The 14,816-nt window shown below is 39.5% G+C and overlaps 1 protein-coding gene across 13 annotated transcripts in view; it reads right to left on the minus strand.

Annotated features, from left to right (window-relative positions):
* LOC128697715 (histidine protein methyltransferase 1 homolog) overlaps positions 1-11,167 on the minus strand; it is a 55,707-nt gene extending 44,540 nt beyond the window's left edge. Inside the window, exons 1-4 of one of the 13 annotated variants that reach the window (XM_053789618.2) lie at positions 11,027-11,108; positions 8,112-8,266; positions 6,316-6,388; positions 1,324-1,463 (exon numbers count right to left, since the gene is read on the minus strand). In XM_053789618.2, coding sequence (XP_053645593.2) covers positions 1,324-1,463; positions 6,316-6,358 — 183 coding nt within the window. In that variant the 5' untranslated portion in view covers positions 6,359-6,388; positions 8,112-8,266; positions 11,027-11,108. The other 12 variants (XM_053789610.2, XM_070090170.1, XM_053789650.2 and 9 more) reach the window with 12 other exon arrangements.
* Positions 11,168-14,816: the final 3,649 nt, after the last annotated feature.

Here is a 14,816-nt window from a genome sequence, read left to right on the forward strand (position 1 = left end):
CAAAGTGGAAAGCAAAAGAATGTAAGAGGGGCCTTGAGACGTGACTAATGAACGGAGGAAATGTCATTTTAGTGCCAGGAATGTCTTTCTTGTTTATTCTGGACCCTATTCAAAAATTGACATCTTTTGAAATTTGTGTGAAATTGGCAAAATTGCTAAATTCTGACCACTGTACTGGATAGTTGAAATTGGTAAGTGGGTGGTTTCTTGCACTCATTTGATAGAAAAAATGGAGTTCTAGCGAAATATTCATGTTTTTTGTCGACTAGTACAGTGGAATTAGCCAAAAATGGGGCTCAAAGTGGGCAAAATCGCCGATGCGTAAACATTGCCGAGAGCATAATTCCGTAAGTTTTCCATCAAATTTCATACTTTTGGTGTCATTATGATCGGGAAAAGATTCTCTATCTTTTCATAAGAAAAGTTTTTTATTTTTTTTTAAATTTGGCCGACCCTGAGAACGAGTCTCAGAGAGGGCCTGTCGACCCTCAAAGGGTTAATAAAAGGGTATATTTTTTTTACTGCCAGTTTTTCCATAGAGGATTGAAGTCAATCAGCCTTTTAGCTAACAATAATTTGTGAAAGTGTTTTCCATCTTTGGGTTGCCTTAATTTAGTAGGAGACAGCCAATGTGTAGAAAAAAATGTGCAATCACCTAAAAAAGAATTAAAATGTTGCATATGATTAATTGCATGTTGAAAATGGTATAAAATACCAATGAGTTGATTGAGATATGTGCAACAATTGGGTATCTTTATTGTTGAAATGTTTTGTCTATGCAGTAGGCTTCATAAGTTAAATACAGAGGAAAATGTATTGTAGGCAGTAGGAGTAATGGTGATGTAAAGATGATGCAATCAGTCCATCAGCCTTGGAGTAGTAGTTTGAGGTGGTCAGTCCCTCAGCCTAGATAAGAGTTCAGCTCCATGGTCTGGAATGATATGAAGCTGAAGCATGAGAATGTTATCTACATACTGTTGAAGGTGAGGTGGAAGATCTTGATGTTGCTATGAACATAAGTGTTGAAAGCTTTAAGTCAGTAATAATATAATGTTTAATCAGTAAATTATAAGCTCAAAAAATGAAATACAGTGGACCCCCGCTTAACGATCACCTCCAAATGCGACCAATTATGTAAGTGTATTTATGTAAGTGCGTTTGTACGTGTATGTTTGGGGGTCTGAAATGGACTAATCTACTTCACAATATTCCTTATGGGAAAAAATTCAGTCAGTACTGGCACCTGAACATACTACTGGAATGAAAAAAGTTCGTTAACCGGGGGTCCACTGTACTACAAACATTATTTTAAATTAGGCTTACTTTGGTTTGTCCTATTGTGACTTCTTCAACAACAGTGTCTAAAGACAAAGATTGGATATGTTTGGAGTTAACTTCATGTTTTTGTGCAGGTAGCCATTGTTTTGAGTTTATCACTTGTTCTGAGGAAACAGATGAAGACTCTGCAAATATAACACACATTAATGTGGGCTATCATTTATGCTTTAAGATTATAGTATAATTTCTTGCAATGATGTATATAAGTTACAGCACAGGAATGAACTACTTATTAACCCTTTCAGGGTCCAAGGCCAAAATCTGAAGTCACGCACCAGTGTCCAAGAAATTTTGAAAAAAAAAAAAAAAAATTATTTTTTCTTACAGAATTAAAGAGCATATTTTTGTGAAGGTAATAAAACAAAAAAAATTAGAATCTGATCATTACTTACCGAGATACAGTGCCAAGAAGTTTATAGAAAATGATGTGGTGGCGGCAACATCGACGAATTCCACATACGCGTATTATATTATTTTGTTGTTTTAGTTGTTTTTTCTTTTCTTTTCCAATTTTTTTCTATTCCTACTAACATTTGGGGCCTGAGAGACCAATACTGTATATAATTGATATATATATATACTCACTGTATTGAACACAATAACCGCACTAAAGTTATTATCATATTATTGTTTACCACTGTTGTTTATTACAATAAACATGCACAAATATTGTATAATACTAATGTTCTATCATATATTTACATATTTACAATCACTGGACATGGTTTTAGAACTGCTGGAGCTTGTGGAACTCCTTGAAACAAGGCACCATGCACAGAGGCACCTTACATTCCTCACACATAAACCGAGTGTCTTTGCGTCTTTGTTGCCGTCGTTTTGTTTGTGCACAGACAATGCATCTCTTCTGAGCAAATTTCTTTTGAGTTGAAGGAAGCTGTATTATGAAATGATCACCTTCTCTCCTCAAACGCTTGGGTATATTGTGATGAATTCGAGGACCATGTTGTATTGCAGGTGTTGTTACCTGGTACTTCATTATGAGTTGTCTGACAACAGACAAACAAAATTCACCATACGGTGGTCTGTTACCAGTCTTTATTTGGTACATATTATATGCATTCAGCATTGAAATGTCCATGAGATGGAAGAAAAGTTTCATGTACCACTTGTAACTCTTACGAACACAGTCAACAAAACCAATCTGCATGTCACACTTGTCAACCAAGCGCATGTTTTGTGTATAATCAATCACTGACACTGGTTTTCGAATACGTTCATTAGTCACTCGATCAACTTTGCCACTGTCTTGCATTTCATTACGGTGAATGGTTGTCAACAATGTGACATCTCGTTTGTCATGCCACCGTAATGCCATGATGTCATTGGCAGTAAACACCTGCACGTCATCACCACGAACACCTGCGTTGAGCCTGGGCATATGTTTACGATTAGAATGCACTGTGCCACACACATCTGTCTTGTTCACTCGCATGAAATCACTGAGTAATGGGCTTGTGTACCAGTTATCGGTATATAATGTATGGCCCTTACCAAGATAAGGTGCCATCATGTTTCTCACTACGTCACCTGAGATACCCAATAACATCTTGGTATCTTTCAATGTTTTACTACCCGTGTATACAACAATATCCAACACCAGGCCACTGTCACAATCACAGAGTACAAACAATTTTATACCAAAGCGGTTCCTCTTGCTCGGTATATACTGCTTGAATGACAGTCTACCTTTGAACAAAATCAAAGACTCGTCAATTACAAGATTCTTGAATGGATAAAAGTATATTCTGAACTTTTGTTTGAGATACATGAAAACATTTCTAATCTTGTATAACCTGTCACTTCTGTCAGGCCTGGTTTTGTCAGAAAGTGCAACATACGTAACAGTAAGATAAACCTGTTCACTGGTATTATTTCACTGAAGGATGGGGTACAAATTAGCCGATCTGTGGACCAGTATGCTTTTATATTATGCTTATAGACGTGAGGCATAAGCATTATTGTTGCAAAAAGCAAATACATTTCTGCAACAGTCGTCTCTTTCCACCTGTGTAGTCTTGACTGTGGTGATAAGATCGTATTTGCCATGGTGTACTGAAAATACTTATTACTTTCCCTGACAATAATTTCCATCAATGGCTGGTCAAAGAATAATTCAAAGAATTCCAGTTCATTGGCCGTGGTTCCAAGGGGACAGGTAGGTAGAATTCCACTTTGAGAGTCATCAAAGTGGTGAGGGCTGGGAACAAAATTGGGATTTTGCTGCCAATCCCAGATACGGTTTGCTGGTGGATACTGGACATCATAGGCTGGTTGTACGGGTGGTTGTGGCGGGCTGGTGGGTGACGCTCCACTTTGTCCTTGAACTGACGAGTCAGCAGCGTGGGTCCCCGCGTGGCACAGTGAGTCACGCATGGCGGTGCCACTACCACCACCAGCACCACTAACACCATCCACTGATGCCTGTGGCCCATCCATGCCAAGTGTAGCCACATCATCCTCACTATCACTACCTAAAACGGGTGTAGGGCCACGGGATGTACTCTGGGATGTACTCCGGGATGTACTCCGTCCCCTGGGCACAGCATAGGGTACACTACCCGAGCACATGCGGCGGCGAACATACCGACGCTTCACTGGTGAATATGTTTCCTCACTATCACTACTCGAATGATCGTCGAGCGCAATAAAATCACAATCCACGTCAGAATCATCGTCATTACTGAAGTCAGAGGCCAGGCCATGGGAAAATATTAGTTTTCTCTTACGTTTAGGAACACCCGACCGTGAGTCACGAGTGCCCACACCAGAGGTAGAAGATTGAGGATCGTTGGGGTTTTCTGCACTATTATCGATATCCTGGTCATTATTTTCGGTCACTAACTTATCAAAGCCGTAGAATTCGTCTTCATTTCCACTTCCATCAGTGTCAGAACTATCAGACAGGAAGAGGAGAGTCCCAATTTTCCGGGGAGTGAGAGCTGACTTGCGACGAGGCATGGTGAACAAGGGTGACTGAGCCGGCGTTCCCACAATGCTATGCAGGCGCCTAGATTTTTTGTTTATGGCGCACACCCACGGCGCAGACCCATTCTCTCACATGTAGGCCTATGAGCGCTTTCGCGCTAAATTTGACGGCGCTAGAATTTTGGCGTAGATCTACGGTTTGGACACTCACCGAAAAGCCGTAGATCTACGGGACGGACCCTGAAAGGGTTTTAAGGAGAAAATGGGTATAATAGAATGACTGATGTTTAATAAATATGAGCAAACACTATGCATAAGCTTGGAATGTTTCACTTCAAATCTTGATTTAAAAACCACGATGGCCATAGGTTTAGAACAACGTACACAGTATTTAAATGGCAATATTTTTACAAAGCCCATATTATGCACAGCATTCTGGGCAAGATTTAAGTATACTCAGGGATTAATAATAGGTATAGGTATAAAAGCCAAAAGCCAGGGCAGGAAAAAATCTACGGTTTCTTAGAATAAAAGTGAAGCAAGTTTTCTAAAGGTTATACATTACCTTTTATACAAGGAAACAACAATAATGAACGCTACACTGTGTAATGTACAGTAAACCTTTTTAAAATGGAACTTTACATAATTATTTTGTTGTAAGAATTAAAAAATGCAACCAAAAATTTTGATATAATGTGGAAATCAAATAACAAAAAAAATCTGGGTTCTGCATGCCTTGAAATTTTTCAAATACAACCCAAGCTGGGGCTAAGGGTCGAGCCTTTTTGGGATGTACAGTGGAGGGAAGGCGGGGTAGGGGTCGGCCTAGGAAGGGTTGGAGGAAGGGGGTAAAGGAGGTTTTTTTGTACGAGGGGCTTGGACTTCCAGCAAGCATGCGTGAGCGTATTTGATAGGAGTGAATGGAGACAAATGGTTTTTAATACTTGATGTGCTGTTGGAGCATAAGCAAAGTAACATTTATGAAGGGATTCAGGGAAACTGGCAGGCCGGACTTGAGTCCTGGAGATGGGAAGTACAGTGTCTGCACTCTGAAGTAGGGGTGTTAATGTTGCAGTTTTATAACTGTAGTGTAAAGCACCCCTCTGGCAAGACAGTACTGTGTAAAGCACCCCTCTGGCAAGACAGTACTGGAGTGAATGATGATGAAAGTTTTTGTTTTTCGGGCCACCCTGCCTTGGTGGGAAACAGCTGATGTGTTAATAATAATAAAGAAAAAAAAAACAGCTTCCCTCTCTCCCACTACCACCTGGAGTTGTTTTCTGGAAGCATCGCCTACTTCATGCATTCAAATATTTATCAATTAATTCTGGTTATTGTCATTGCCCACTTGTATCTGGATATTAACTATAGAAACCAAGAGGATTACTAGTGATGCTGGAGGACCCAAGAATAATTTCTCGCCTACTTTATCGAAGGGCTTGCACTCTCAACTTTCTTTGGCACCATGGTGGCTTATTTAGCAGTCGCACTCAATAAGCAAGCACAAAAAACAATGGATTATTACAAAATGTTTCGTATGAATGCGCAGGGTAATGCTCACTTGATAAGAAACAAAGCCAAACTGACTCAGAATGCGTGCGTGGGATGCTTTGTGTGGGTGTGGGCAGATGGACATGTTCAGTACAGCACACGAAAACCGAGGTGATGAACAAAAACTGGGACAATATTTTAAGGAAAAAGTCATTAAAAACCGAATTTGACGAAAACCAGGGCAATCAAGAACCAAGGTTCCACTGTATACTGTAATATAATAATACAGTGGACCCCCGCTTAACGATCACCTCCCAATGCGACCAATTATGTAAGTGTATTTATGTAAGTGCTTTTGTACATGTATGTTTGGGGGTCTGAAATGGACTAATCTACTTCACAATATTCCTTATGGGAACAAATTCAGCCAGTACTGGCACCTGAACATACTTCTGGAATGAAAAAATATCGTTAACCGGGGTCCACTGTACTGTACTGTATATACAACTGAACATTATCTCTAATTTGCAGTTACCTTACCAATTTCATCCTCAGTTTCCACATTGAAATTGAACTTGAACATGATGTTTAGGAACCTTAGTTCCTGGGATTCCTGAAATAAATTTTAAACAATCATTTATCAGGCACTAATGAATAAGGAGTATTTTTTACACTACACATAATACATAATCCTAATGAAAAGAAATTCAAAATAGAAAATTACCATTTACTTTTTACAAGAAAATGATGTAGTCTTAATATCACTGATAATATACATTTGCACACATCAGTGTTTTTTTTTTAGGGATTGGCGGAGAGCATGTATAGTCCCTTTATATAAAGGGAAAGGGGACAAAAGAGATTGTAAAAATTATAGAGGAATAAGTTTACTGAGTATACCAGGAAAAGTGTACGGTAGGGTTATAATTGAAAGAATTAGAGGTAAGACAGAATGTAGGATTGCGGATGAGCAAGGAGGTTTCAGAGTGGGTAGGGGATGTGTAGATCAAGTGTTTACATTGAAGCATATATGTGAACATTATTTAGATAAAGGTAGGGAAGTTTTTATTGCATTTATGGATTTAGAAAAGGCATATGATAGAGTGGATAGAGGAGCAATGTGGCAGATGTTGCAAGTATATGGAATAGGTGGTGGTAAGTTACTAAATGCTGTAAAGAGTTTTTATGAGGATAGTGAGGCTCAGGTTAGGGTGTGTAGAAGAGAGGGAGACTACTTCCCAGTAAAAGTAGGTCTTAGACAGGGATGTGTAATGTCACCATGGTTGTTTAATATATTTATAGATGGGGTTGTAAAAGAAGTAAATGCTAGGGTGTTTGGGAGAGGGGTGGGGTTAAATTATGGGGAATTAAATACAAAATGGGAATTGACACAGTTACTTTTTGCTGATGATACTGTGCTTATGGGAGATTCTAAAGAAAAATTGCAAAGGTTAGTGGATGAGTTTGGGATTGTGCGTAAAGGTAGAAAGTTGAAAATGAATATAGAAAAGAGTAACGTGATGAGGATATCAAATGATTTAGATAAAGAAAAATTGGATATCAAATTGGGGAGGAGTATGGAAGAAGTGAATGTTTTCAGATACTTGGGAGTTGACGTGTCGGCAGATGGATTTATGAAGGATGAGGTTAATCATAGAATTGATGAGGGAAAAAAGGTGAGTGGTGCGTTGAGGTATATGTGGAGTCAAAAAACGTTATCTATGGAGGCAAAGAAGGGAATGTATGAAATTATAGTACCAACACTCTTATATGGTTGTGAAGCTTGGGTGATAAATGCAGCAGTGAGAAGACGGTTGGAGGCAGTGGAGATGCCCTGTCTAAGGGCAATGTGTGGTGTAAATATTATGCAGAAAATTCGGAGTGTAGAAATTAGGAAAAGGTGTGGAGTTAATAAAAGTATTAGTCAGAGGGCAGAAAAGGGGTTGTTGAGGTGGTTTGGTCATTTAAAGAGAATGGATCAAAGTAGAATGACATGGAAAGCATATAAATCTATATTTTCTATTTTTTATCTAACATACGTGTAAATTTTACCTTATTCCTAGTAATGACCCTCGTATTGTAGATAGTCTTAATGACCCTCATGTAGTAGATAGTCTTTTTAGTATGATAATAAGATGTTATCTTCATTATAGAATAATAAGAAAATATTATAACCTTTATATTATAATAATAAGGTAAAAGGACCCCAATGGAAATAAGTCACTCTGTCTGACTTTTTTGGGTTATCCTAGGTTCTCTACACATATGCTGCTATGTATGATAATTCTATGTAACTGTATTTGTGTATACCTGAATAAACTTACTTACTTACTTACTGGGGAAGGAAGGCGGGGTAGGGGTTGTCCTCGAAAGGGTTGGAGAGAGGGGGTAAAGGAGGTTTTGTGGGCGAGGGGCTTGGACTTCCAGCAAGCGTGTGTGAGCGTGTTAGATAGGAGTGAATGGAGACGAATGGTACTTGGGACCTGACGATCTGTTGGAGTGAGAGCAGGGTAATATTTAGTGAAGGGATTCAGGGAAACCGGTTATTTTCATATAGTTGGACTTGAGTCCTGGAAATGGGAAGTACAATGCCTGCACTTTAAAGGAGGGGTTTGGGATATTGGCAGTTTGGAGGGATATGTTGTGTATACATATATGCTTCTAAACTGTTGTATTCTGAGCACCTCTGCAAAAACAGTGATAATGTGTGAGTGTGGTGAAAGTGTTGAATGATGATGACAGTATTTTCTTTTTGGGGATTTTCTTTCTTTTTTGGGTCACCCTGCCTCGGTGGGAGACGGCCGACTTGTTGAAAAAAAAAAAAGATGTTATTTGTAAGAATAAGTTTTAGATTTTAACAAATTAAGTAATAACTGCTGTCCTAACATGAAACACACTTGAATACAGTAATATAATTATATATTATATTAATAGATAGTAAAAAATAATATAAAAAGTTTTACTTCACACAGTAGTATAATTGGTTGTTTTGTGGATATTCACTACTTTTGCCATATACACATGATCTGTAATTGCAAAAATATTTTTAATGATCACAACAATTTTAATACTACACATCTAAATCTCACAGAATAAATGTAATATTTGTGTACTTTTTGTGCTGGTAATTTTGTTGAGTACTAGTTATAAAAAATCATAAATTTGAAATTATACATGTATTTGCAAAAAAAAAAACAAAAAACAAAAAAAAAACATCCAGTGTACATAAAAGATTTACATTTTGTATACCTTGACTTGTGAATATGCAGCACATGTTCACCTATTTACCTGGAGAGAGTTCCGGGGGCCAACGCCCCTGCGGCCCGGTCTGTGACCAGGCCTCCTGGTGGATCAGAGCCTGATCAACCAGGCTGTTACTGCTGGCTGCACGCAAACCAATGTACGAGCCACAGCCCGGCTGGTCAGGTACCGACTTTAGGTGCTTGTCCAGTGCCAGCTTGAAGACTGCCAGGGGTCTGTTGGTAATCCCCCTTATGTATGCTGGGAGGCAGTTGAACAGTCTCGGGCCCCTGACACTTATTGTATGGTCTCTTAACGTGCTAGTGACACCCCTGCTTTTCATTGGCCTATACCTTAAACTCTCATATTTTATAATATTCAAATAATAAAATGATCTTACAAAGACTGTAGCTAAATGTAAAATAATTTAGTGCTTTGTGCTCCTTGTACAATTATATATCATGTCCAAATAAACTATTCCTGAGCCTGCTATTCATCTAATTAGCTGTTTGAAAGGGGAGAGTTTTAGCTTCTGGGGCCACTGCTTATCTGCTTAATTGTTTGAAGGGTTTAAGTTTCACTTTTCTTTCCCTCGTACGTACTCTGATATCAATCTATCTTTTTGACATATTACTAACCTAGCTGTGTTGGGAAAGGGTTTGACCAACAGCTTCTGGACTTATGAAGGGTCCCATTACATACTGTCTGATGAGTTTATCCCATTTATATTTTAAATTGAGCACTGATTTAACTTGAATGATTTCAGCAGGCAAATTTATTCATAAGTATAATAGTGAACTGTACCCTGTGAGAAAAAATTTACTGTACATTCTGTTAACAGCTCTTAATGATTTAACAATCTTGGTGTCTGTTGTTAAGGTAGGACTTTAGGTATGCTAGTGCATAACCTCTAGTCATATAATAGTCAAGTATTACAAGGACCCAATGAAAATAGGTCACTGGCTCAGTTGGCAACACACTCGCCTCGCACACTGAGTGTCCATGGTTCAATCCCCGGCAAGGGTGGAAACACTGGACATGTTTCCTTATACCTACCATCCCTGTTCACCTAGCAGTAACTAGGTACCTGGGTGTTAGACGACTGTTAGGAGATGCATCCTGGGGCTCAGTATTGAAGGACCCCAATAGAAATAAGACACAATCCTCGATGATGCACTGACTTTTTTGGGTTATCCTGGATGGCTAACCCTCTGGGTTAAAAATCTGGACAAATTTTATCTTAGCCTAGATATTTTAAACATGGTCCTATATAAGAATTGTAATCACCCAGAACTGTGTAATTATATCAAAATAATTTAATCTCACCAGGGTGGCCCGTGGCCTGGTAGGCAATGCTCTTACTTCACACAATGGGTGTCTGTGATTCGATTCCCGGCAAGGGTGGAAACATTGGACATGTTTCCTTACACCTGTTGTCTCGTTCACCTAGCAAGCAAGTAGGTACTTGGGTATTAGTCGACTGGTGTGGGTCGCATCCTGGGGGACAAGATTGAAGACCTCAGTGGATTATTATTATTATTATTATAATCAAGGGGGAAGCGCTAAATCCGGAGGATTATACAGCGCCTGGGGGGGATGTGGAAGGCATTCAGGCTTAATTCGGGGAACTGGAGCACAGATCCAATTCCCTAAATCAAGAGCCCCTCACCAACATCAAGGAACCTTCCTTGAGGGGAGACCTCAGTGGAAATAAGACAGACAGTCCCTCGATGACGCACTGCCTTTCTAGGGTTATCCTGGGTGGCAAACTCTCCGGGGTTAAAAACTAGGTAAAAGTGTAACACAAAGATCCAAATGGAAATAAGCCAGAGTGCTTGATTTCATGGGGTTATCCCAGATTAAATACTGCTTAATTTACGATGTAAAATCATTGTAAAAGTTTATATATGTCTTGTTAAAAATGTGTATACAAATACTTCTTTTTGTTGGGGGTTTATAGGGCCACAACCGACGCTGTATTGAGCCCTGAAACTGGAATGATCTTTCTCACCTACGGTAGGTCGGGTGGACTCATGCGTAAATCTCGGAAGAGACACTCTCACTCATTAACCGGCTTCTTCCCGAGGTCTTCCCGGGAAGAGAGCGGAGGAAATTCGTCATTTATTATTCAGAGTAGGGGGGTAGAACGAGAGATCTGTATCTCGCCAAGGTAAGTAAGTAAGTAAGTAAGTTTATTCAGGTATACACAAATACAGTTACATAGAATTATCATACATAGCAGCATATGTGTAGAGAACCTGGGATAACCCAAAAAAGTCAGACAGAGTGACTTATTTCCATTGGGGTCCTTTTACCTTATTATTAAACACGCTAGATAACAGGGATATCTTGCTACTCCTACTTACACTTTGGTCACACTTCACAGACACGCACATGCATATATATATATATATATATATATATATATATATATATATATATATATATATATATATATATATATATATATATATATATATATACATCTAGGTTTTTCTCCTTTCTCTAAATAGCTCTTGTTCTTCTTTATTTCTTCTATTGTCCATGGGGAAGTGGAAAAGAATCTTTCCTCCGTAAGCCATGTGTGTCGTATGAGGCGACTAAAATGCCGGGAGCAATGGGCTAGTAACCCCTTCTCCTGTAGACACTTACTAAAAAAGAGAAGAAGAAAAACTTTATAAAACTGGGATGCTTAAATGTGCGTGGATGTAGTGCGGATGACAAGAAACAGATGATTGCTGATGTTATGAATGAAAAGAAGTTGGATGTCCTGGCCCTAAGCGAAACAAAGCTGAAGGGGGTAGGAGAGTTTCAGTGGGGGGAAATAAATGGGATTAAATCTGGAGTATCTGAGAGAGTTAGAGCAAAGGAAGGGGTAGCAGTAATGTTAAATGATCAGTTATGGAAGGAGAAAAGAGAATATGAATGTGTAAATTCAAGAATTATGTGGATTAAAGTAAAGGTTGGATGCGAGAAGTGGGTCATAATAAGCGTGTATGCACCTGGAGAAGAGAGGAATGCAGAGGAGAGAGAGAGATTTTGGGAGATGTTAAGTGAATGTATAGGAGCCTTTGAACCAAGTGAGAGAGTAATTGTGGTAGGGGACCTGAATGCTAAAGTAGGAGAAACTTTTAGAGAGGGTGTGGTAGGTAAGTTTGGGGTGCCAGGTGTAAATGATAATGGGAGCCCTTTGATTGAACTTTGTATAGAAAGGGGTTTAGTTATAGGTAATACATATTTTAAGAAAAAGAGGATAAATAAGTATACAAGATATGATGTAGGGCGAAATGACAGTAGTTTGTTGGATTATGTATTGGTAGATAAAAGACTGTTGAGTAGACTTCAGGATGTACATGTTTATAGAGGGGCCACAGATATATCAGATCACTTCCTAGTTGTAGCTACACTGAGAGTAAAAGGTAGATGGGATACAAGGAGAATAGAAGCATCAGGGAAGAGAGAGGTGAAGGTTTATAAACTAAAAGAGGAGGCAGTTAGGGTAAGATATAAACAGCTATTGGAGGATAGATGGGCTAATGAGAGCATAGGCAATGGGGTCGAAGAGGTATGGGGTAGGTTTAAAAATGTAGTGTTAGAGTGTTCAGCAGAAGTTTGTGGTTACAGGAAAGTGGGTGCGGGAGGGAAGAGGAGCGATTGGTGGAATGATGTAAAGAGAGTAGTAAGGGAGAAAAAGTTAGCATATGAGAAGTTTTTACAAAGTAGAAGTGATGCAAGGAGGGAAGAGTATATGGAGAAAAAGAGAGAGGTTAAGAGAGTGGTGAAGCAATGTAAAAAGAGAGCAAATGAGAGAGTGGGTGAGATGTTATCAACAAATTTTGTTGAAAATAAGAAAAAGTTTTGGAGTGAGATTAACAAGTTAAGAAAGCCTAGAGAACAAATGGATTTGTCAGTTAAAAATAGGAGAGGAGAGTTATTAAATGGAGAGTTAGAGGTATTGGGAAGATGGAGGGAATATTTTGAGGAATTGTTAAATGTTGATGAAGATAGGGAAGCTGTGATTTCGTGTATAGGGCAAGGAGGAATAACATCTTGTAGGAGTGAGGAAGAGCCAGTTGTGAGTGTGGGGGAAATTCGTGAGGCAGTAGGTAAAATGAAAGGGGGTAAGGCAGCCGGGATTGATGGGATAAAGATAGAAATGTTAAAAGCAGGTGGGGATATAGTTTTGGAGTGGTTGGTGCAATTATTTAATAAATGTATGGAAGAGGGTAAGGTACCTAGGGATTGGCAGAGAGCATGCATAGTTCCTTTGTATAAAGGCAAAGGGGATAAAAGAGAGTGTATGGTAGAGTTATTATTGAAAGAATTAAGAGTAAGACGGAGAATAGGATAGCAGATGAACAAGGAGGCTTTAGGAAAGGTAGGGGGTGTGTGGACCAGGTGTTTACAGTGAAACATGTAAGTGAACAGTATTTAGATAAGGCTAAAGAGGTCTTTGTGGCATTTATGGATTTGGAAAAGGCGTATGACAGGGTGGATAGGGGGGCAATGTGGCAGATGTTGCAAGTGTATGGTGTAGGAGGTAGGTTACTGAAAGCAGTGAAGAGTTTTTACGAGGATAGTGAGGCTCAAGTTAGAGTATGTAGGAAAGAGGGAAATTATTTCCCAGTAAAAGTAGGCCTTAGACAAGGATGTGTGATGTCACCGTGGTTGTTTAATATATTTATAGATGGGGTTGTAAGAGAAGTAAATGCGAGGGTCTTGACAAGAGGCGTGGAGTTAAAAGATAAAGAATCACACACAAAGTGGGAGTTGTCACAGCTGCTCTTTGCTGATGACACTATGCTCTTGGGAGATTCTGAAGAGAAGTTGCAGAGATTGGTGGATGAATTTGGTAGGGTGTGCAAAAGAAGAAAACTAAAGGTGAATACAGGAAAGAGTAAGGTTATGAGGATAACAAAAAGATTAGGTGATGAAAGATTGAATATCAGATTGGAGGGAGAGAGTATGGAGGAGGTGAATGTATTCAGATATTTGGGAGTGGACGTGTCAGCGGATGGGTCTATGAAAGATGAGGTGAATCATAGAATTGATGAGGGAAAAAGAGTGAGTGGTGCACTTAGGAGTCTGTGGAGACAAAGAACTTTGTCCTTGGAGGCAAAGAGGGGAATGTATGAGAGTATAGTTTTACCAACGCTCTTATATGGGTGTGAAGCATGGGTGATGAATGTTGCAGCGAGGAGAAGGCTGGAGGCAGTGGAGATGTCATGTCTGAGGGCAATGTGTGGTGTGAATATAATGCAGAGAATTCGTAGTTTGGAAGTTAGGAGGAGGTGCGGGATTACCAAAACTGTTGTCCAGAGGGCTGAGGAAGGGTTGTTGAGGTGGTTCGGACATGTAGAGAGAATGGAGCGAAACAGAATGACTTCAAGAGTGTATCAGTCTGTAGTGGAAGGAAGGCGGGGTAGGGGTCGGCCTAGGAAAGGTTGGAGAGAGGGGGTAAAGGAGGTTTTGTGTGCGAGGGGCTTGGACTTCCAGCAGGTATGCATGAGCGTGTTTGATAGGAGTGAATGGAGACAAATGGTTTTTAATACTTGACGTGCTGTTGGAGTGTGAGCAAAGTAACATTTATGAAGGGGTTCAGGGAAACCGGCAGGCCGGACTTGAGTCCTGGAGATGGGAAGTACAGTGCCTGCACTCTGAAGGAGGGGTGTTAATGTTGCAGTTTAAAAACTGTAGTGTAAAGCACCCTTCTGGCAAGACAGTGATGGAGTGAATGATGGTGAAAGTTTTTCTTTTTCGGGCCACCCTGCCTTGGTGGGAATCGGCCAGTGTGATAATAA

The sequence above is a fragment of the Cherax quadricarinatus genome, chromosome 31, assembly GCF_038502225.1.
Source record: "Cherax quadricarinatus isolate ZL_2023a chromosome 31, ASM3850222v1, whole genome shotgun sequence".
Taxonomy (NCBI): Eukaryota; Metazoa; Arthropoda; class Malacostraca; order Decapoda; family Parastacidae; genus Cherax; species Cherax quadricarinatus.